At 45.3% G+C, this 24,812-nt stretch overlaps 2 protein-coding genes across 5 annotated transcripts in view; one reads left to right on the forward strand and one right to left on the reverse strand.

Moving 5' to 3' along the window:
* LOC148021062 (uncharacterized) overlaps positions 1-24,812 on the forward strand; it is a 118,696-nt gene that overhangs the window by 59,957 nt on the left and 33,927 nt on the right. For 3 of the 4 annotated variants that reach the window (XM_087698916.1, XM_087698914.1, XM_087698915.1), the window contains exons 9-10: positions 322-420; positions 826-1,011. In XM_087698916.1, coding sequence (XP_087555042.1) covers positions 322-420; positions 826-1,011 — 285 coding nt within the window. The remainder of the gene's footprint in view (positions 1-321; positions 421-825; positions 1,012-24,812) is intronic. The other variant, XM_087698917.1, reaches the window with a different exon arrangement.
* On the reverse strand, positions 6,440-12,047 carry LOC148021063 (uncharacterized). The gene is made up of 3 exons (XM_087699371.1): positions 11,907-12,047; positions 11,557-11,739; positions 6,440-6,601 (listed from the first exon to the last, which is right to left on the reverse strand). The coding sequence occupies exons 1-3, from the start codon at positions 11,943-11,945 to the stop codon at positions 6,440-6,442; spliced, it is 384 nt and encodes a 127-aa protein (XP_087555497.1). The 5' UTR covers positions 11,946-12,047.

Raw genomic sequence — 24,812 nt, forward strand, 5'->3', positions numbered from 1 at the left:
ATGTTTATTCATTTTTAAAATTGAAGCTCTGATTCTACTGAGAGGTTGTGGGCTTCAAATATTTTAAATTAATGTTGGAGGCTTCAAACCTTCTATATTTAATTTTGAGGGTTTTTCCTAAGTTTCTGAACACAACTGACACTGGTAGATTAAATGTGGTGTTGAGGTTTTTGGTGGGATTTTTCTTAATATATTATCTCAACACATAATTGGATACATTTTTCTTTTTCTCACACCTTGATTTGATAATGTAAAGTTCGAGAGAGCTTATGCAGATCACATTTCTTAAATGTTTGTGCATTCTGTTTCCTCTTGTAACAGGTAGCAAAAAGGACATTCATTCCAGCATTGTTTGGGCATGCTACGGAAGATACATTTATTCAACCACATCACTCTGATCGTATTTATGAGGCATACCTGGTGAGCTGCTTGTCTCTGTCGGTGCTGGCAGTAGAAGTGTTGTTTTGACAATTGGTATGGTCTATGCAAGATGGAATGGTGCACCTGTGTACTTTTCATACTGATGGTTGACTAACCTTTACATTTTGGTGTCACACACATATTCCTAATCCTGCACTAGGTCTTATCTTCTTGATTCTGGCTATATAAAGTCATAGTCCAATCTCTAGGCTGACGTTTAGATGATTAATTCAATATGCAGTTTACACTAAATGCTAGTAGCTTAGTTTGCTGTCTCAGATGATTGTTTTAGTTCTTCTGATCTCTTGATTATGGTGAGTATGCAAGTCTTAATCCAATCTTAGAAGTTCCTTTTTGGTATGAGCTGATTCAACAGGATTGAATATTCTGTACTTTTCCTTCTAGGGAGACAAAAACATAATCAAGTTTGAAGGTGATCACAATTCTCCAAGGCCTAGATTCTATTATGATTCAATCAACATCTTCTTTCACAATGTTTTGCAACCACCAGAAAGTCCTATTGCTGAGCTTGCTTACCCAGCTGCATTCTACGGCCTGGACGATTTGGATGCCAATGAAGCTATGGAAGAGGTTAGTAACTTCTAAAGCATTTATCTAAATGTTTTACAATGCTGACACAATAGGATGTTTGCTAAGACACTGAGAAAGAAACTAAGTATGACCTGAAATTTCTTGGTATGTGGCAAAGGTAAATATGTCCACTGTTGTATCAGGACAACTATGTATCTTGGAAGTACATTCTAAATCCAGAACTGGTGTGAAAGAGAGTGAAGGGGGGAGGCCCAGAGTAAAAACTACTTACAATGTATTATTGAATATCTTATGTGGAAAAGGAAAAAAAGTATAACTAAAAACATGAAGCTTAGTTCAAGTGGTTTGGTGTGGAGGACATTGCATGTATATTTCCTCTCTGCCTGTCCTTCAACTGTGAAAGAATTGGTACTGTAGTATGACAGAGAGGTGGCTGCTTTTTGATGAGTAGGTGTAAAGTGGTGGGCTGGCAGTATGTCATTGCTCTGATTTGGGCAATGACTTTATGTAGGGGTGGGTCTTCATTCTGGTAAAGGACTCCCTCTTGTGTTCTTACCATTAGTAGACCCTCACCTGGGACCATGCCTGAAAACTGCTGGTATGATGATAAGTGCCACGAGACATGAGTTCCCTTTTAGATGAAGTAGCACTGGGTCCACTGCTTAAAGACATGCATGCATCTTCTTCTGCATCTCCTTCAGCGCAAGAGGTGAGCTTCCTTGGCTCCATTAGGGGAGTGAGAGATTTTGATCAAATTTCTGGCTCTACCATCTTCTCAATGTTCCGTCTTGTCAAAATCTCTTCTTTTTGGCCAGTTTTTTATAAATTCAATGAGAGTTATAAAATCTTGATCTATTACAAGGACTATAAATGACCTTCTCAATCTTTGAGACAAGCATGTATTGCATCATGTATATTATAACTAGTTGAGATCGGTTTTCAGCCTTCTCTGGTGGTACACTACTGTGTTTACCAGATTTCAGCCTCCGATTGCTGTGTTTTGGTGACCAGCCTGCTTCTCTTCATTACTCAGCACTCTCTCATCTCCGGCCGGTGGTTACAGTACTCGGGATTTGTCTCCGATGGATGTCACTCTCCAAACACTATTGCTTTGCCCTTGGGCACTCTATACACTGTTCATCCATTTAGAGTTTTCATTCACTTTAGAGTTGTGTTCTTTCTCTCTCCTTTTGCTTGTATTTGTTACTGTGTTTGAGTTTTGATTTTTGCTTTTAGGGTTAGTTTTGCACCTCTGTGTTTGTATTGTTGGGTTTATGTTGTGGTTGTACACTTCATGTTTCCTCAGTGCAAACCCTAGCAGCTACTTCATAATTTTCTTCACATCGTATTAGAGCGGGTGCTCTTGTAAAGAGTATCCTGCGGATATTATGGATTGTTAGGTTTTGTGTGAGGCACAGGAACAACTCGTAACCAAATCACAATGTCTCAATCACCTTCTTCTCGGGACCCCATGATGTCTTATCAGGCTTCTCCATCATTGGAGGCCCTGAGGAGGCATCATGGGACTTGGTGAGGAAGATGACACCCCACCTGCGCCTTCACCTTCTTTGGTTTCTCCTGTTTCAGGCATGGTGGGTGCTCTAGTATTAATTCCCAAGTATACTTCATTACCCCACCCTATTATTCTTACCCACCTTATCCATCTTATTCGAGCACTACCACTCTTGTTGCAACGACGAAGAATGCCTTCATGAATAAGACTTGTTTCAATGAGTCAAATTTTACCATTTGGTCGAACTTCATGCAACAAGTACTTGAATCTTAGGGACTTTTGGATGTTGTCGTGGTCTAGAGCTTATGCTTAGCTCACCTTGATCACATTTGTTAATGGAGAGCTTGCAATGCCACAGCCAATGTTGAGTTAATGTAGGGGTTGCTTACTGAGTTCCACTCTTAGTTATAGCATTTTTCCTTCGCATCTAAGCATTGGTGTCATCTCATTGACTAGTATGTAGCAAGGGATGACACTCAACATATCAATCTCGATTTTGAGCAAGGGATCATACTCAACGTATCAATCTCAATTTTGAGCTTCAAAAGTTTTCCATTAAGAAAGGGGATGATCTGAAAATCAAGTTGGGTGAATATCGGTGGTTATTCTTGTGAAGTTTGCCACTACTGGCTCCTCGAAGTTATAGACGATGATCAAGTCACATTCTTCTCGAACAAGTTGCCTGACAGATATTTCCATTTTATCCAACACATTATCTCACTACCTAGATTGCCGACATTCTACAAGTTTGTGTGCCAGTTCTTGTGCTATGCAAGGCTACATGGTCAAGTCCACAAGAAATCATCCACACATACTTATTCATAGAGGGGATTGATTGTATCTTCTTAGCAAGGTAAAACTAGTAGTGGTAGCTACACATGCACTTACTCAGATAGGAGGACTAGTTGAATCTTTTTAGCAAGGTAAAACTAGGAGTGGTAAGAAATCACAAGATGCGAAGACAAGCCAAACCAAGGGTTACTCTTCTTCATATGGAACCAAAGATACAAAACTCATCTCGTGTTAACTCCCTAAAAAAAATAGGTTTTATATACGTTGCCAAAGATTGAGCCATGTGGATGAGGAATATTGTACCAAGCCCTAGGGTCTTCCTTCTAAGAAACCTCAGCAGACTGTTGCGACCGCGACCACTCTAGCGGGACAATAGTCTAGTGGGGCTACGTCTTTCGTTTGCTCCTTCGGTCCCAACAGCTACTGGACCTGTGGCACGTGGTCAGCCTTGGTAGACAGTCTCTTTCACTACCCTTGAGAGATTAGGTAATTGGTCTACGAGTTCCGATCCCATTGCACTTTACGTATCCACTTCACATTCACCCCCATCTAGGACTACCTCACTATCTTGTCAGGTGTTTCATTGGTAGAGTCTTGTGAGTGGGCGTACGCCTTGGTAGCTGCATCCTTAGATTATCTCCCTCTTCGCACTCTTAGGTCTTTAGGACTACCTCGATTATCTCCCCCTTCGCACTCTTAGTCTTTAGGCTATTAAGTTAGGCCCATAGCATTTTGTCCCTAGGCTTTCATTCTTAAGTCTTCCACTACATTTGCTTCCATATGCATACACCTTTGTATCATTGCATTGTTCATTCAGTCTTTTTTTTTTTTTTTTTTTTTTGGAGCATCTCACCATTGACCTATGTGCTTGTAGATCTTCATTTCTTTTGCAGGGTTTTGTTTTTAGTGTAGGGCCAATATGTAGGTTTGCACCAGTTTTACTTGGGCTGGAGACTTGGGATACGCACCTTTTCATTCATGCTTTTATCATCCTAGGAGTTTTGCTCTTCTACCAGCATGGAGGCTTCCCCTCCTGAGTCGGATTATGTAGCATCTTTCTTGATGCTATCATGGTGGTGACTTCTATCTGGTTCTTCTAGTTGGGATGCTTCCTGACATCATGGTTCTTGGCACCACATGAAGACCGACATTTGGCTCCTCTTTCTCCTTCGACATTGACATTCAAGGTTGAGAGGGGGTTGCTACCCTTCTTGGTAATCTATAGGTTTTGGCACTTGTCTTCGACGTCGATCTTTCCCCCTATTGTACCTTCTTCTTTTGCATTGCATGATTTCATCATCTTGTAAAGGGCACTTAGGAAAGTGAATAATTTTCCCACGAGGGACACTGTCTAAGTAGCACTTGCTTCATGAGCATTTCATAGCATGTAGCATACTCATTGTGTAGAACACAACTAGACGGATCCTAAGCCAGTAGTTTGTACACCACACAACCATTCCTTCATCACCCTTCCCTCATCATTGAAACCCTTGAATGGATGGGTAGATTGTGTGTTTTATGATGGGTTGGACTTAACCATTTCTTCTCATTCTCCCATATGGTACAATTACTTAATCGACCATAAACCATCTCGCAAAACACCAAAAAAAAAAACCACCAAAACAAAAATAAAGTTCATTGTGGTTCCATCTATACACAAGGGCATGTTAGTTGAAGGTTATTGAGATTATGCAATAAGTCAGTGCTATGGGCAGCATTAGCAGCTCGATGTTCAGCCTGCATATACAGACATGGATTGTATGTAAGGTTGTGACAGATCTGTAATATACCAGCAGACAGTTCTTATCATTAGATAGTAGAGCTGGCATACACAAACTTCATGGGATGCCTTATATTCATCATGGCTGGAATGAAATGCCTTTGAAGAGTTAAACTCTCAGACTTGTAGAGAGTTAACTGGCTGAAAATAGTTTTTTACTCTTATGACAGTTTACATTTCGAAGTTGAGAGCCTATAGATGCTTACTTGGTCACAGTAACCTTTGCAGGACTTTTGGTAGGCCGTTGGGTAGATGACGTGCACCCTTTTTCCAATGCTCTGTTCTCTTTGGGGTGTCTACTTGGACTCGGTAAGATAACCATCACCTCTATAGTCTTGGTAGACCACTGGGCAGCCACCATGTATCCTTTGTCCAATGCCCTGGTTGCTTTGGGGTGGGACGCCTTGGGTTAACTTGGGTTTGCCTTTCTTTCTAGCCTTGTTTTGGGTTTGAGAGGGAGTGTTGAGATAAAAAACGCATTACATACTGTTCAGCCTCTTAGAGAGCCCTAAAACATATTTAATTAATTGAAAATGCAAAATCACTACGTGGTTTGAGAGAGTTTCATTGAAACCCTAATTTGGGAGGGTCCATCCACATCTATAAATAGATAGGCTGCCCTCATTTTGTCTTCGTCCTTTTGTATAGGTTTCTCACTCTATCGTGCAGATTTCAGCTATGAACTACCTACCATTTATTATATAGCCATCACTGGTTGCAGCCTATCACTATCCAACCCTAGGCGGGCCTGTTTCTAGCCATCGCCCTGCTATTTGGAGTTTTCCATCAGTTGCGTCATCACAACACCTGATTAGCTTGCATTTTCAGCATTTTGTGTGAGGCAACAAGATGCGATCATCTCTCCCACCAGACGACTGTTGCAGTACTTGGGTTTTTGCTTTCTAGTAGGTTACCTATATCAGCAAACACCTCTCCTATTGTTGCTTGCTAATTCTTTGCCTCGGGTGATCAGTTTTCAGCCTTCTCTAGTAGTACACTATTGTGTTTACTAGATTTCAGCCTTCGACTGTTGTGTTTTGGTGACTAGCATGCTGCCCTTGACAATGCTTGGGATCGGTGTCCGGTTGATGTCACACTCTGATGCTATTGCTCTACCCTTGGGCACTTTTTACACTCTTCATTCATTTAGAGTTTTCATTCACTCCAGAGTTGTGTTCTCTCTCTCTCTCTCTCTCTCTCTCTCTCTCTCTCTTTCTCTCTCTCTCTCCCCCCTACTTGTGTTTGTTTCTGTGTTTGAGTTTTGAGTTTTTCTTTTAGGGTTTGAGGTTTGCACCTTTGTGTTTGTATCATCGTGTTTTTGTTGTGGTCATACATTTTGTGTTTCCTTAGTGCAAACCCTAGCAACTACTCCACTAATTTCCTCATGGGGTATTATGCTTGTTTTGCATTGTCTTTGCATCTTGAGAGTTCTTGTCACCTTTGGTTTTCCCTTGCAAAGAAGAGTTGACAAGACCCCTCTTTGAATAAGAATGTGGGGAGGACTTCTTACGGACTTGATCATGTACCCTTGTGTAATGCAAGAACTGACATTTAAACTCATAGAAGGTCAGCAATTGGGGCATGTAGCCTTGTGTATTGCAAGAACTGACATTCGAACTCATAGAAGGTCAGCAATTGGAGCAATGAAATGATACGGTAGATAAAGTGGAAGTATCTTTCAAGTAGCTTGTTTAAAAGAATGTAACTTAATTATCATTTGACTTTGGTGAGCCAATAGTGGCGAACCCAGCGAGTAATAGCCTATATTCGGCGAGTGGACTTTTAGGTCATCCCCTTAATAGAAGACTCTTGATGCTCCAAATTGAGATTGATACGAAGATGGATGTTGCCCTTGTAGATTGCTTCTTGCTCATCCAAGAGATAGAAGTATAGTGGCAAAACTTTGATAAGACTCATGTAGACTAGCGAAGACTCTAGAACTAAGAGAAGCATCAAGAATAATCTCATAATTATTTGTAGGGTGCTCTATTATATCCTTTACACATGTAATGTGGGCATCCACCGAATCACCCTTAGTCATGTGCTTCATCTCAAGTTGTTTGCATAAATAGGCTACACTAGCCTCATTGCGCACCTAATACAATGAAGCAAGTTTATCCCAAGCATCCTTGGTTGTTCTGCACGATTAAATGTGGGGAATAATTATTTTTTGCATGACAATACAATCAAAGCTTGTGCGCGGGCATCTCTCCCATCCCATCTCAATTGATCAACAGTGGGAAGTGTAGAAGGGGTTTGAGTGGAAGATCCACTTGTGAGTTGTGACAGTGGATGAATCAACAACATTTTGTGCAATGGTGCTTGTGGGCCTAACCTTAGAACCAATATATAGCCTCAAAGTTGTGTGGCAACCAAAAGATGCTTCATCCTGTATGCCCACATTGGATAATTTGTGCTATTCAATTTGTTAGTCCGTAAATATATTTAGCAAGTTATTTTGGTTTGCAATTGCTTGTTGTGTACAATTGAATTTTCACAACACTGGTTGCTAAATGTGTACTTGTACATGTAGTAATATAAAAAAGTGAGGAAAAGCTAAAAAAAACCTGCAATTTTATGCACAATTGATAATGTTGGAGAGAAATTCGAAAAGACTCTAGTGTCCTTGTGCAAATGATGGAATTGGCCTCAATGTCGATAGATTTAGAAAAATTTCAAAGAAAAGTAGTCACCTTGATAGCAACCATCATCTCGGAGAGATTTATCCTTTATTGCTGATAGCCCCTGAGGACTGTGTTTTGCTCCTTGTACACTTGGCTGTCCCTTCATTATTTGACATTATCTTCTATACCCTACTGCCTAGAGGATTGCGTTTCACTCCCCCTATAGTGCAAGTCTCCTTTAGATACTGCCGGTTGATCAGCCAAGATAGTGCACTCATCTTTGAGCTTTGGCTTCATTTTATTAGCTTAATTCATTGAGCATGATTCATTGATTCATCATTCATAATCTTCTTCACTCTTGTTCTTTTGAATTTTTGAGTTTCTTCTTCTCTTAGTGTTTGCTATACACTATGTTTCTTCTTGCAAACCATACTGTCTCTCTGATATGGTATGAGTGCATACCGTTCAATCACCTATTTTGACATGGTATCACAACATTCATGTTATTTTGACAAGGGCTTCTATGTTATCAACATTGCATATTATATTGTTTATTGTACTAATCATGCCTAAATTGAGAGAGGATATTAGCAACGTACATTTCATGGGCAATTTTGTTAGGCCCTAGGCTAGGCACCAGTTAGGATATTTAATGTGGCAAATTTTGCTCTTGGGCGCATTGGCCGACCTAGTCTGAGCGAGGTGTCTCCTCCAAATAGTGTGGGGTATCTAGCTGGGATTGTGCTATAGACTCTGCATTTGCAGATGTAGTGCTTCTTGCTCTCTACCTCCTCCTAGCATAATCTGCAAATATGCTCAACTCTAGGGATGTGGGCTGCTCTCCCTGTCTCAATCGCAAGGTGGTGAGAGGATACCCTAAGTTGGCCAATGGCTACTTGCCTCTCATGTGGCATGTAGACATCTAGGTATCCAATTTTCTCAATGAAGCCATCCATGGTAGTCTTCATGAAGTGGTCTCTATAGTAGGACATCTTTGGGGGAAGGGGCTGCGTGGGTGATAGTCATGTATGTTGTATGTACAATTGGTAGAGATTGTGTCACGACCAAGTTCCTCTCTATGTGGGAGAGGTGTATGAAGGGGGAATCATGATCATATTGAAAGGGGGGGAGATGGTCCATGTCGGTCCACTACTCAAACTATGCATGTCATGAAGTCTTCTATCTTGCTTGAGTTGGGTGCCTAGAGGCCTCGAAGGCCCTCCTAGCTAGTCTATCTGGATGCATGTCGCCTACTATGTGTATGAAGCTGATGGTCTTAAAGAGGACCTCCATCATCATGGGGGGTGCAACAATCTCTGCTCTAATAATGTCATGTGGTACTGATGGTTTGTTGCGGATCATCCGTGAGAGCATAATGATTTGTGGTCTCTCGATGTGTGTCCGTAGGTATGTAGCCAAGCTCTATTATACTTTACCTTTTGATACATGATGCATGTCTTGCCAAACTACTCTACAATATGCCTCAAAGCTAGCTATTAAAAGAAATGCTCTAGTGCCTTGACTATGGCATCAACACCTTTGTGTCTTGCATACGGAGGAGCATGGCTTTTTGTGATGACTCTAGGCCTCAATTGCTTTGTGACACACAGTCGTCCGTGCATCATCGAAAATCGATCTCTAAGCACAAAGTGCTCATGCCTCTGGCTATTGCAAAGCTAATCATAAACATTAGCAAAGTCCGAATCAGCAGCATAGTACTCTTTCATGGCATCCAAGTTAGTGTGTTAAACCATGTTGACGGTTGAAATTTGTGGCTATGTGATAGTGCATTAGCCACAACATTCTTTTTACCATCAATATGTACAATCTGAAAATGAAACATCGAGAGGAAATTCGCCCATCTCAAATGTCTCTCTGACAACTTTGTATGCATTAAAAAGTACATGGAAGTTTGATGGTCTATCTGCATTGTAAAATCAGCCCCTAACAAGTAATGTTTCCACGTAGATAGTACATGAATTACAGCCAAGAGCTCTTTCTCATAGACTTGCAAATTCTTCTCTACACCATGGAGAATTCGGCTCTCATAATCCACAACTTGGCCATCTTGCATAACAACAGGTTCAATGCCTTCTGCAAAGCATGCAATCTTGGTGCATTGTTAGGGAGAAGGCCACCCTTTAACACTATACCTTCCACCTACCCCCACTTTACCACATCCTTTCACTCTGCACGGCTGTGATGGGCATCCCCCTCACTACCCCTAGACACTCGCAAAACACCCACACGATCTTTTAAATACAAGGATATCCATCCTCTGCTTATGAACTGTTGTCACATATCCCTTGGGTCACTCCTATGTAGGGATTTCCATGCTCTGCTCCCCATGTCCCTGTCCCTCCATCTTGGGCTTCACAGGCAGTTGCCATATCCATATCTAGTCCGTTCTTGCCCACATTTGGATCCACTATGCACACTTCTCGTATGCATGGTGGGCACTCCGGGATTTCTTTCCAAGTGTACTCCACTCCCCCACCCTATCCCCCCTATTTACCCTATCCCCATTATACACCTCCATCTCCTAGTAATACCACTTGTGTTGCAACAAGCAAGAATGCCTTCATGGATGAGACACATTTTTTTAAACGGGTCGAATTTCACTACTTGGTCAAACTTCATACAACAAGTGATTGAATCTCAAGGACTTTGAGACCTTGTCATTGGTATTGAGCCTATGCCAAGCTCTCGATTAGCTCACCTTGATCACATCCGTCAATGGAGAGCCCCCAATGCCACAACCAATGTTGAGTTAATGTAGGGTTTGCTTCTTGAGTTCCAGTCTCGATTACAACATTTTCCCCTCTCATTTAGGTGGTGGGTACTTGCTCCCTAGCCCGTCATGCCTCTGCTGCCATCGCGCCCACCCAAAGCCTCCCCTGCCTCCCACAGGACTTGCCTCCCCCTCCTCCCGTCGCCCAGCCTTCCCTCCCCTCAGTCTAGTTGCGCTCCGTTGCCCTACAGCAGATGCGCTGCGCCCACCCTTCTCTTTCCCAGCTCCCCCCTCCTCCACTAGCTCTTTCTCTGTCGCCCCCTCCGGCAGTGTTGTGCCTCCCCTCCACTTTGATGCGCTATACGATTCCCCCTTAGTCAAATCCTCCTCCCCCCCTCCGCGCGGGGTGCTCCCGCCTCCATAGCCCTGTGGCCCCCATCCGGCAGCCTCCACTCACGTATTCCGTCGGGATCCAGCCATTTGTGGAGACTAGTGACTACTCCACCGCCCATAGTTGTCATGTACGAAAGGTACGATACGGTACGGTACGATAAAATACGGTACTAATTGGTATCTTATGATTTTATAAGATACGGTACAATATTAGTACGAAAAAAAATCAAGATGATTTTATAAATAACAAAAACCAAAAATCATTAAATGATAGATCATAAAATACATGTTTAAAGTGGAAATAGCCATTTCATTACAGAATAAGATGAATACATGAGGGTGACCATAGCGGTCGAATGGGCTACACAAAACATGCGATACAACTGTAGTCTAGTATATCTGGTACAAAAAAAAGAGAGACCTATGTGACATGTCATATGAATGATGAATCTATGATGAATCATGAGGCATCGCTATCATCATCATCATCATCATCATCAGAACCATCTGAGTGATCATCAAGAGAGTCTGAAGATTACTCCTCGGCATCCGATGATGAGACAGACTCATACTCATCGTCATTGATGAGGTTACTATCATCATCAAATGATGGCTCCCTAGGTGGCGGCTGTGTAGGCAAGGGGGGGATGCCATCATGAGGCACAGGATGTGAGCTACTAGAGCCCCGCCTAACATATGTCTGCAAGCCACTCGAACCACCCCTCCTCAATGATGGAGGGCGTCGAGTGACCATGCCCCTGCTACCACCTACTCGAACTCCTCGCCCACGAGCACGCTGACTGCGAGTGTCACGAGTATCTGCTGCTATAAGCTCTCTATAGAGCTTTGCAAAAATCATCTCCTCCTTCTCGTCCACCTCCTTATGTACACTCGGAAGAGTGTCGCCCGTCAACTTGATTGTATCAACATTAACCTACACAATCATCAATGTAGTGATGCACGTAAGAGTGATCATGATTCATTGTAAATACTAAATGCTAAAGTCTAAATTGTAAAGTATAAAGTTTAAACTTCAAAGTTCAAAGTTTAAAAGTTAAAACAACAAATTTTAAATGTTATGGTTAAGTATTTAAACTTTACCTGCTTCGGACTACCCATGCTCATCATAGCCCTCATCATGCGTAAGTTAGTGCGGCAATAGACTAGCCGCTCTAACTGTCGTGTGCTAAGCCGATTGCGAATCTTTGTGTGAATGAGAGAATAGGTACTCCAGTTTCTCTCACATGCACCCGAAGAGCAATCCTGGGCAAGGACCCTCATGGCTAAGGGTTGAAGGGTCTCCAGTGCGTATCCAAAATTTTACCACCAAAATAAAGGCTTCACAAGTGACTCTCTCCTCCAACAAGTGGGAGAAGCAAAAGCCACATGCCCTCTCTGATCTGCATAGCATCCTAGCTTCTCTAGCACTGCATTGTGGTCATCAACAGGGACCACACGACTTAAATAAGTAAGCTGGTCTGAACGGAACTCTCTATCATCTATGACCGTTGGTGACTTGTAGGCTGGATGTACCAATGCGGCAAAACCATGGATGGGCTTATGTATCCATGTCCATCTCCTCTCTGCTATCTCTAAAACATGTAAACGCTGTCTCTCTGTGATCACTGTACAAGCACGTGCCTCGGCCAATGCCGCTCTAAAGAAGTGAACGAGAAGGCCCATGGTGGACCCCTCGCAATCACTCATACGTAACACCCTATAAAAGGGAGTCACGACAATGACAACGGCACATACTTTTTGCCAAAACTGCTCATTAAGGCACAAGCGCTACATGGCTTTGGCCTCCTCTATCTCATGCTCATCCCACTCGTTCCATAGAGTGGACACCACTGTCTGGCGCAAGGCGGACCGCACCTCATAAAGGCGCTCTAGCAATAACCACATGTAAGCAAAGCGAGTTGAAAAAGGCTTCTTCAACTGAAGTGCGCTATGCTCACGATACATTGCAAGCACCTTTACCTTTATTGTGAAGAATGTGACAATTGATGTAGCTTTGCAGACCACCCTCTTCACCCACTTGAGCTTCCTAATGTCCTCCATGAGCAAGTCCAAACAATGACTTGCACATGGAGTCCACACAATGGTAGGGAACTCGGCCTCAAGCAAACGGCCCATGCGCCGACAATTCGATGCATTGTTGGTAACAACTTGCACTACATTTGAGGGGCCCACCTACAACCACAATTTACAAATTACAAGTTATGTATAAATCAAATTTCAATTATGAATCATGAATGATGATATTATGATTTATCATTATGAAAGAAAGTGAAACAAATTTAAAACGCAAATTGCAATGTATACCTTAATGATAGCTTGTCGAATGTGGCGGTAGATGAATGCGGCCGTCGTTTTTTTCCCCCTCTTGCCGGTATCTACGGCCCGCAAAAAGTAAGTGTCGAGTGAACATGAGACGAGTATGTTGATGATGCCCCGTTTCTTACGATCACTCCATCCGTCGGTGAGAATGGAGCAACCATATTTTATCCATGCGGCCCAAAAAGGATCAAGGGCTCTATCAATCCTCTCCTTCTCTTCATTAATCTTTCTCGTCCTCATGTCATTGTATGTAACACTAGTCCATCCTTCACAGGGATCCACATTGGCAATGGATTTTACCATCTTCTTCTATTGCCCTTGCTTTAGGACATTAAATGCAAGATTGCACTCAATCACCGTGTGTTCAATTTCAATGTCCGTAAGTCATTGCCTTTCTTAGAGAAAGGCAACCGATCCACGCACATGACTGGGTGCTTGAGAGAGAGACGATTGTCTCTCCGGCACTGCATGAGCCTCCACTCTTTGTCTTTTACGGGAGTCGGATACGGATGTGGAGCCCCCACCACCAACGGTAGAGGCCTCTCCCACATCGGTTGAAGATACGCCCACATTGGATGCTTCCTCGTTAGTAGGCATAGGAGTTGGTGCCGATAAGCCACTTCCTCCTCCTCTTGTGGATCCCCCTCTCATCTTGGCGAGAATCTCCTCCACAATGTTTGGAGGGATCTCCTTGCATAGAGTAACTTGCCCCCTCGTCTTGGAAAGATGTTGGAGAAGCCGAGTTGCACCACTTGTATAGCACTTCCCGCAATACTTGCATGTCCAATTGTGGGAGTTGGACTTTTTTGTGTCCCTCTCCACATGGATCGCATGCAAATTGAAGGCCTCGTACTTTTCACGAGTCATGGTGCCGATGACGAATAAAGAGGCCACAGAGAGAGAGAGAGAGAGAGAGAGAGAGAGAGAGAGAGAGAGAGAGAGAGAGAGAGAGAGAGAGAGAGAGAGGTTGGATCGATCTGACGTGGGCGGAGCGATGGCAACTTGACCTTCCGTGGTACCCGTTGACGCCTGCAGCTTGCGGTGTCCTGCGCCGTGTCAACGTGCAGAGAGAGAGAAGGGCGAGCGATCTGTAGGTTTGATGGCGACCTGTCGCCATTGGCCGTCTTGACACAGACCCTCACCTATTCCACCTACGCGCAGCTGTTTTTGGCCTGACGTCTCGCTCGCCATTCCTGCACGCCTGGTTGTAACCAGTCTTCTGCCGCTTCAGAAAGAGAGAGAGAGAGAGAGAGAGCCCGCTGCCCTTTCTGACACCCAGACCTGTTACTCGCTGAAGAGTAACCTGCCCCGCTGCTCCTGTGCTTCTGCACTAAAGTGCTGAGATAGAGAGAGGACCAACGCCACTCAGACAGCCAGTAGTCTGCCCCTGCTTGGCGATGCCTGTCTGCCCTGCATACGAACGGCCTCCCTCAATAGCCACACCCGGCCTTCCTGGTTTCGTCTAGCCTACGGTGACCTTTTGTGTGACTGAACTGTGTTCGTTTCTACCTCGCGTGTGCTCGTGGTTCTGCATCTGACCTGCACAAGAGGTGATACAACATGGCTGGTCTGGATATGGCTTTTATCGACCAAACGGTGGTAGCCCTTGGTCCGGATTCTGATACAGAGGAACCAGAGGAGATGGTTCCTTGCACAGAGGAGATGCCCCCTGCTCCTGATTTCCAGCCTGCGGGCAAACACACCAAGCATACTTCGGACGCGACAATGGATCATCAGGAACGTTCTTATGCTCAGGTTGCCTCTGATTCTGGGGATTCTCAGGATGTTGACTGGGAGCATTTGCTGGAATTTGCCAACACTCTGCTTGGCGATTATGTCCAACATAATCATGAAGCTTTTTCTGACTCTGGAACTGAAGATGTGCTGGAAGCCACGGTGGACCCGAAACATGTCTTGCGCTTATTTTCGGTATTTTATGACCGGGCTGTTATACTCTTCTTCACTGGCAGGATCCCAGTGCTTTCCCATATTCGCCAGTGGTTGCACAATCTACTACAAGGGGAGTGTGTTGAGGAGATTTTTGTTTTGCCCCGAGGTTTCTATGAGGTGCTGTTGAAATCTGCGAAGCACCGTGCTGATCTCATGTCTAAACTGCCATTGTTCTTTGATCGCCGTTTGGTCCATGTTGTGCCATGGCTCCCAATGGCAGATTTTCAGTGCGTGCTTCAATGTGAATGCCCCATATGGGTTGAAGTGGAAAATTGTCTGGCTGTCTATTGGCCACTGTTAAAGGATGCCATGGCCGTTGTGGGCACTGTGCTGGTCCCCCCGAGCCTAAGGGCCATGAATCGCAACCATTTGTGTATGTTATGGGACACTGCTAGGCAAAGGCTTGCTTGGTTACGTCTCAATTGCTCTGGCATGCACCCTTTGCACTTTCGTTTGAAATGGGGCAACTTTGCAGGACATTGCTTTTCGTGTGGAAAATTGGGGCATTTTATTGCTGAATGCCCAGAGAAGCAACAAACTTCAGATGTTGAGCATGTTGCGCTGCCCATGGAAGATATGGTGTGCGATGTTCCGTCGCAGGATGCCACCCAGCCACCTAAAGTTTTGGACAAAGGTAAACAACATGTTTCGGGTTTGGATTCCCGTGGCAATGACTGGGTGGATATACGTGCAAAAAAAGGTAAAAGGTTTGATGCTGGCCTGGCGGATACTGGGCCTAATGCTTCACAGGATTCCATGCGCACTTATATGGGCCGGAAAGAGATGTCTTCAGAGCATCCTGCTCATCCTATGGTTTCTTCTGCACCTCGTCAACAGTCTACTAGGAAAGTCTATTCGGACGGTCCAAAGGGCTCACTTGCTAAGTTGGCTTTTGATAATAAAGGTAATGTGATTACCCCATGGGATCATCGTTATCCCCGCTCCATCCCCAAGACAGTGGATATTCCCTCTACCTCTAAAGTCGGCCGTTAGAACTCTTTTGCCGTGTTAGCTGATTTTTTGGATGAGGGAGTCCTTGACATTCTGGCAGAAAAGGCTAAATCGAGGCAAGCTGTCCCTCGTTCCTGATTTCCTTTGGATTACACATGAAGATAGCCACGTGGAATGTGCGAGGCATTTGTTCTCACCATAAGCAACATGCCATGTGGACCGTATTGCATGAGAATCAGTGGGATGTCTTGTGTGCTGTTGAGCACAAGAGTCATGGTGAAGCAGGAAAAGTTGTAGATTGCCATGGGTTTCGCTTGTTTTACGTAGGGACACATGCCATGCATTATTTTGGTGTGCTTATGATTGTACATGAGAAATATCAGCCAGTTCTCATTAAAAATGATGTACATGGCCATTTTGTGGTGATTGAAGTTTTATTTGAAGGAGAGATCTTATGGTTGCTGAGCTTCTATGCTCCGAATGACCCGTTATCCCGTCAGGATCTTTGGAATACGTTGCAGACCTCCTTGTCACTTGGCAGACGGGGTTTTTTGATGGGGGATTTCAATATGTGTGTTGATTCTTCAGAGTCCACATCAGAACATTCGGTGATGGACGCTCCGGAAAGTCGTGTGTGGAATGCTTTTGCTCTTGTTGTACTTAAGCAAGATCTCTGGTCTTGGCTACACCCCTCTTCTACAGGGTTTACTTTCCATTCTGTGCAGTATGCAACTACATGGTCGCGGTTGGACCGCATGTACATCATGCAAGATGATGATTTTCTTCCTGAGATGCTGGAAATGAAAGTGTTGCAGCACTATGCCTTGTCGGACCATTTCCCTCTATAGCTTGAGATACTTGCACAACCCATTGCACCTTTTAAGCAATTCCTGGATAGACTCCCTTTGCGCTTCAACTCCTCGTATTTGAAGCATCCAATCTTTCAGGGTTATATGCAGCAATTGATTGATAGATTTTTATTGGACTTCGCCGCTGAGGGCAATGCTTCTTTTGAACGATTGCTCTCTAATGTGCAGCGGGTTGCTCGGCAATATGGGATCCATCATGCCTCTCTTTGTCGGCGGCGTCGGCATGCAGCGGAGGCCTTACTGGCTTTGGTTCGTCCTCAGCTGGGGGACACTCCAGATGATGTATTCCTGCAGTCATTGGCGATGCGTTTGGCTGATCTTATTAAAGAGTTTCAGTTGAAATCTTATCAGCGGGTCATATTGCAAAATTTGACAGACAACTTGCAAGAGAGTGCTTGTCAGACTCATAAGTTCTTTCGAGCTCTACATGCATCTCCTGCTCGAGAAAATATGACCAGACTACATGATCCAGACGGTCGAATGGTCATTGATCCCCAGACAATTGTGAATATGTGCAGGAATTAATTTATTGACCTTCTTGGTTCTTCTCCCTCGCCTTCTGACCAAGTTACTCATGCACGTTCAGTTTTCAATGAGTTGGTCCGCAATCAGGTTCCACTTGATATGCAAACTACTTTGGAGACAGATATTTGTGAGGTAGAGGTTATGGATGTTGTGTTACACCTGCCCAAGGATAAAAGTCCTGGTTGGGATGGTCTCACCAATGAATTCTTTGGGACTTTTGCTACCCAACTGGTGAAACCATTAACGGCTATGTTTGAGCAGGTTTGGGAAACGGGGTTCATGCCTTCCTCATGGAAAGGTCTTATTAAACTGCTTCCTAAAGTTCCTTCGCCGTCAATGTTGAAACATTGGAGACCAATTTCTTTGATGGGTTCGATGTATAAAATCTTTTCCAAAGTGATGGCGAACCGGCTCCACAAGCATCTTCCGGCCATTGTGCATCCGCTTCAATATGGTTTCATTATGGGCCGAAACATTCTGCACAATATCTTAAATGTGCAAATGGCTATCGACTGCGCATGGCACTCGAATCAGCAAGTGGTTTTGATTCAATTGGATCTGGAGAAGGCCTTTGATTATTTAGACTGGTCTTTCATTGCACAACTTATGTCTACTATGGGCTTTGGTACTCGGATGTCCCGCTTGATCTACACCATTAGTACGGCGGTTTCCTCACGAGTTATGCTAAATGGTGGTGTTACCGAGCCATTTGTCCTTGCACTCTCTGTGAGACAAGGTTGCCCTTTGAGTCCTCTCTTCTTTGCCCTTGCGACTCATCCGGTTCTTTCCATGTTATCTTTCATGGCAGCTTCTACTCAGTTGGCTGGATTGTCCCTTTCTTTTGGACAACACTTCATTACTCAATCTTTGGCTGATGACAGCTTTATGATTCTACGTGCCGACAGGGACAATCTTCGCAAAGCATTAGATGTTTGAATGCTCTTTGGTCATGCTTCTGGTCTTCATATCAATGCTTTCAAATTGGCCATTCTCAGTTGCACGGAGTCCGATTTACAGTCGTTGGGCTGGCAGGGACAGGTTGTTCCCTGTGGTTCCATTGTCCGGCATCTTGGGTACCCTTTGGGTGTTGATGTTTGGCCAAAACAACTTCTCGAGTGGATTTCACAGAAACTGGCAGCTAAGTTTCTGTATTGGAAGTCGCAGGCTTGGCCTTTCCATGTTCGTCTCAAAGTGGCTTAGACAATTATGTTGCCGATGCTTACATATTTCTTGCCATTGCTGCCTTGGACTACTACTACTTTGAATGCTCTCACTTGGCACATTCGTTTCATGTTATTGAAGAAGGATTCCTTGCAGGCAGGCATTTCATGGATTTCTTGGTTGCATACATGTACCCCCAAACGCATGGGTGGTGGGGCTATTTTGGATGCTGAAACTCATATGCTGGCACTTCGTTGGTCTCTTTTTCGTGCCATGTGCGTGGATCAGCACCCGTGAGTCCTTTTAGCCCGTTATTTTCTTGAGGATCACGGGCTTCTGCATGGTAATACACAAATTCGGAGCTTCTGGTGGCATGTTCTTAATGCAGACTCACGGTTTTCTAGCCCTTCCTCATCCCTGCTTGTTCATTTGGTTTGCTCCTGGAAATTGGTTCTCCAGAAGGCGCGTTGGCATCCAGCGGAGGACCGCTTACATACTAACTCTTTTCAATTGGAATTGTTGGCAGTTTCGGGATTACTTTCTTGGGAAGGCAAACATGAGCTCAGACCAAAATTTAACCGGATGGCACGCTTGGGCTTGACTTCAGTTGCAGATGCCACCCTTGCCAATCGCAACGTCTTCATATCCTTTCGAATAGCCAGGAGGCTTTTCAGAATCCCTCGTGGATACCGTGATTTATCAGAACAGCTTTTGTCAGTGCTCCAGAGTAGGCAACCCTTTTCTGCCCTTGCTTTGGATTGTCCTTGGTAGGACTGGGACCTTGCGGGTCGGTTGAATTTGGGAAAGGCCTCAGCTAACCAGGTGTATCATCTTCTGATTAAAGATCATCAATGGCTGGTTACTAAAGCTAATACTGTATGGGGATTGCGAAAATCTCAGTCATGGTGGAAGACAATTGTGATGGAGGGCTGGTTGAACAAGACACCTTTCAAATGCAAGGTCTTTCTTTGGAGGGTGATGATTGGTGGTCTTCCGCTTGCTTCAGCCCTTTCCAAGCGTCGAATCTCTAATGGCCATTGTTTCTTTTGCACCACTACTGTGGAATCGGCCCGTCATCGATTTATTTCGTGCCCTCTCGCTCAGAATATCTGGTCGCTCTTGTCAGCAGTTTGGTGGCGCACAGTGGTTGGCTTCTCGCTAAGCCCTTTTGGATTGGGTTTTTGTACGACCAAAATACCCCACACCGGCACAGCCGAATATGAAGATCTTGTTTCACTTTCTTAGATATTGGGGATGCTGGCACAATTGGACCACTCGGAATGCCTTTCTTTTTGATTCGGCCTCTAATGTCCCGGTACATATTGTGAGGCTTAAAGGTCTCTTGCATTGGCAGATAGATCTCATTTGGCACTCGGGCTTACTCCCTCGGGAGGACTTACTTCCCTGGCATAGGGCAATTTTCTCTACGTCTTTGCCATGACTTTTGTAACACTTTTGTAGTTTAGTACTGGAGCCTTTACACATGATGGCTTAGTGTCATCGTGTATCTTGTAATCAAGTACACTTGTACTTTTTTTCGTAATTAATACAATTACCTTTTACGAAAGAAAAAAGAGAGAGAGAGATGCTTGAGTCTCGACTCTCGACTTCTGAAAGTTGAAACTTGAGTCTTGAAAGTTGAAAGGGAGACTCGAGAGGCCCGAGGGTTGGGATAAAGTTGTGGGGTAAAGTTGAAAGAGCAAGAGTGAGAGAGAGGGAATGGGAGATGAGAATGGCAAATGCTTTGATAGGGTATGGGATAGAGGGGATGGGATATGAGATTTGACTCTTTGAGAATGGCAAATGCTTCAATAGGGTGCGGGAAAGAGGAAGATGAGAATGGTAACTTGTAAGTGCTTGCTGAATTGGTGTGGAAGCGTGGAGGAGAGGAGCACCTTTTGTAGATGAGAGAAGGGCCAAAGTTCAAAGTTCAAACAGTCAAAGTCTAAAGAGAGAAGGAATCCAAAGTCTAGACTCTAAAGAGAGGGCTGCAAGCTGGAGCTTGGAAGGAATCCAAAGAGGAGCATTAAGTTTTGCATGGATGATGGTTGGAATTCGGAAAAGGGGGGTGGGGTGAGGTATCCAAGGCTTCCCACCCTCCCAAAAAGTGCAAAGTGCACACTGCAGGAAAAGCGCAAAAAACACGGGACGCACGATGCAGGAAAATACGTGGAAAGAGAATGCGCAGGCCAGGTGGCCAAAATAGGCCAGTTTTTTCGTACGAAATCGTACCGTACGGACAGTTTTATACCACATACGAAGGTAACTATGCCACCGCCAGAAAGAAGCATCTCCCCTCCCCCCCCCCCCCCCCCCCCCCCCCCCTGCCATTGACCCCGCTGCCCCCGACAACATAATAGCGTGAATGGTAGGTTCTTAGCAGGGTTGTGCAATGGAAACCTCTGGCCAGACGCTGGTGCATTCTACGAGTGCCCCCAAGTCAAACACCTTGCGTGTTGTCCTCTCTAAGAGGAACATCTCTTAGCCGTCCGTGCCACAGAGCTGGAGCTTAAAGAAACAACGATTTTTGGTCAGGTAATAGGACACTCTCCATCCAAGGCCTAGCCTCGGGATTGGCTTCATTTCATGGTACGACTCACCTCGGCAGACACAGCTCGTGAGCTACTGGCCAGTTCACCCTATACTTCCACGAAGGGGGTCATCTACATGGTCCCCTGGTACAATGGTTTCACAGTGGAGGCTTTCGCGCTCTGCAACAGGTTTCTTAGACACCCTGTCACCCTACCCTTGCCCGGACTGGCGATAGAGTATTGCCAGTTAGTGGAAGACTTCAGATGGCTCTTCGGCATTTTCCTTCCCGCCTCTTTTGCGGACCCAGTGATGGCCGTAGGAGTTCCAAAGGTATGGGTGGCAGTGAAAGAGACAAAGAATATACCATAGTTTTTAGAGATCGAGGTAGGCGGACACTCTTTCAGGCAGCAGGTCATTGTGATTGGGCAGCCAGGACAGTGCCTGCGTTGCTATGACTTTGGGCATCAAGCAGCAGAGTGCATGCGATTCGGAGTCAAGGCAGCCTTGCCGACAGGTCCAGAGGTGGATGTGGATGACTTTACACGGGTCGGAAGACGATAGAGAGGGAGACAGCATGGGGGACCACAGTCAGGCCCTCAGACACAGCCATGGCAATAGGGTGCAAGATGGTGAGCGTCCCCCCCTGGTAGAACGCCACGCAACCCCCCCCCCCCCCCCCCTCCTTATCCCACCCGGTAGAACCACAGACCTACACACCCACCACCCACGGAGACGTCAGAGGCCACCTCACCTCAAGACCCCCCACTCTTTCCCCCCCCCCCCCCCCCCCCAAACACCCACCTTGTGCATCTGACCACCCCTCCATCCCTCGGCTTTTTCCCTCCCCACCATCGACCACCACCCCTGATCCCCATCTAGTAGAGGCGGCCCCCCCTCCCCCCTCCACAGGAGGTGAGGAGCCCCATACGCCGACATCCTCCACGCACAGGCAGTCTAGCCTCCCTTTCCCCCCCCTGCCCCCCTCACACAGAAACACAGCCACCAGCTCGTGTGCCCATGCCACTCGACACACCTTCTTGAGACAGGCATAGCTGCTACCACATGAGTTTTTTTGCAACGGGCCATGGTCCTTCTTGAGAATTGCGGAGCGCAGAGAGTTCCTACTACCCTTGGAAGTGGAAATCTTCATGGTTCGCAAGTCAAGGAGCGGCAAGGTCCATCTACTAGCATCACAGGATGCACCAAATTACGCTTTCTTCCCCTAGACCTCTCACATGGGAGACTGGATGATGCCTCAGATAGAGGAGGTGAAGAGCCAGGTGGCAGATCAGATCTCCTAGTGGATGGGAGTAGGATTGACACTTTTCTCTTAGCAGTGGCCAGGTTGCATGATGGATATCAACTGGTGGGATGGGGCCGAGGTCCCACATTTGAGCATTATCTTTCGAGCCCCCCTGCAGTGGAGAGCTCCTATGGACGTAATCGAGTGGCCCCTGGCACAGGCGGCCCCAGTTCTATCAGTGCACAGAGTCCCGCCTCTTAGCATGGCTAATAGATGCCCTAGTGGTATCAACAGGCGCATCTATCATCCCCATGGTCTCACGCGAGGGCTACCATGGGGGATTGGAGTTCACCGTCTAGGTCGGCGGTAAAGTGTATCCGCATGCCTCATAGCTCCTCTTCTTCGTCAACAGCTTCTACACTGAACATATGCTTGTTTGGTTAGTCACACGTCTCCCCATGAGTTTATATCTTGCATCTTGGAATGTGAATAGCCTCCACTATAGTGGGGCACGTGGTTCCACGAAGTTGATTGTTCGGCACAGGAGCTGTAGCTTGCCCTTGCTGAACGGATTGACATTCTACTTCTACAGGAGCACAGACTCACTCCCGCCCAGGCCCAGCGGATAGGAAGGTATTCCCGAGCGGTTCACACACTTACTGGGAGCACTCCATTGGTGCCCACGGTAGGAGTGGAGGTGTGCGCACTTCTATTGACTCGAGTCTCACCCACGGGACGATAGTGGCAGGGACGGTTCTATGGATCAGATTGGATATTGGAGACTCGTTTCTTGGAGTCCTCAATGTCTATGCCCCCTACTGAGGTTAGGACACCTAGCAAGTTCTGGGAGGAGATCGTGGGCAAGTTTCCCAGAGGTGGACTCCGGGATTGTTGGAGGAGACTTTAACAACCTGTAGACTCCAGAGGGCCAACAAGGCAGAGGCAAAAACTACCAGAGCATGGTTGGGGAGGAGCAGGAGGCATGAGAGGTCTTTCTACTGTCAGTAGGAGCGCGTTGTAGGGCAAGGTTAGGCACGGAGATCGAGATAGAGAAGATACATGTATGAAAGTACAATGTGCTAAGGCTGTGTTCACACCCGTGCACATATAAAAGGCATGATGGCCCTTTATTCCCAACAACCTCCCACCTAAAGGCAATGTGCCTTAAGAGGAGAAAAGAATCAGCTAAGTCTAGGTATATACAAAGCTGAAGTGCTAGCATGATAGCACTATGACTTATCACAATGGAGAATAGGTAACTCTGTGATGCCAAGCTCTCCCACCAGACGTGAAAGCCATAAAGCCTCCTTGCATGCCTCAGTGGCAGCTATATACTTTGCCTCTGTAGTAGACAATGCAACACACTTTTGTAGCCTAGATCTAAGAGACTGCTCCTCCTGTGAAAGTAAAAACATACCCAAAAGTGGACTTCTTGCAGTCCGCATAACCAGCATAGTCTACATCCAGAAAGCCAACAACAGATGCCTTCTGCTTTCCAAAGCAGATGCACAACTTCTTTGTGCCTTTGAGGTATCTCATAATACCTTTCACTGCATCCCAATGCTTTTTGCCAGGGGTTGCCATGTATCTGCTAACCACTCCCACTACAAAAGCAATGTCAGGACGTGTAGCAACCATAGCATACATCAAACTGCCAACAGCCGAAGCATATGGTATCTTGGCCATTTCAGCCTTCTCATCATCAGACGTAGGATTGTCCTCTGCACTGAGTTTCACATATGGAGGCAATGGAACCCCAGTTGTTTTCCCCCCCTCCATATTGAAACGCTGCAAAACTTTGGAGATATACTCCTGTTGAGATAGATAGAGTAAGCCTTTAGATCTATCTCTGAGTATTCGCATGCCAAGAATGTGATTTGCATCACCCAGATCCTTCATGTCAAAGCTGCCATGAAGACTTTGCTTCAGTGAATCCAAGGCATGAGTATCCCTGCCAACAATCAGCATGTCATCTACATACAAAATCAAGATAATCAGGCTGCCATTTGCTACCTTCTTGGTGTACAAGCAGTGATCCACTTGACTTCTAGGAAAGCCTTGGGACTGCATGAATGTATCAAACTTATGATACAATTCTCTTGGTGCTTGTTTCAGCCCATACAAACTCCTTTTGAGTTTACATACCATTTTTTATTTCCCTTGTTCAACAAACCTTGTAGGCTGCTGCATATAGATGTCTTCATGCAGATCACCATGTAAAAACGCAGTCTTTACATCCATCTGTGTGAGCTCCATATCCTCAACTGCAACCAAGCCCAAAATGGTTCTCAATGTAGTCATCTTGACTACAACAGAGAAAATCTCATCAAAGTCAATTCCATGCTCTTGCTTGTATCCCTTTGCAACCAATCTTGCTTTGTACTTGGGTGAGGAACGAGAAGTGACCTTCATTTTGTAAACCTATTTGCATGGAAG

Source organism: Lygodium microphyllum, chromosome 18 (assembly GCF_053477565.2).
Source record: "Lygodium microphyllum isolate KBCC chromosome 18, Lygodium_microphyllum_v1.1.10, whole genome shotgun sequence".
NCBI lineage: Eukaryota > Viridiplantae > Streptophyta > Polypodiopsida > Schizaeales > Lygodiaceae > Lygodium > Lygodium microphyllum.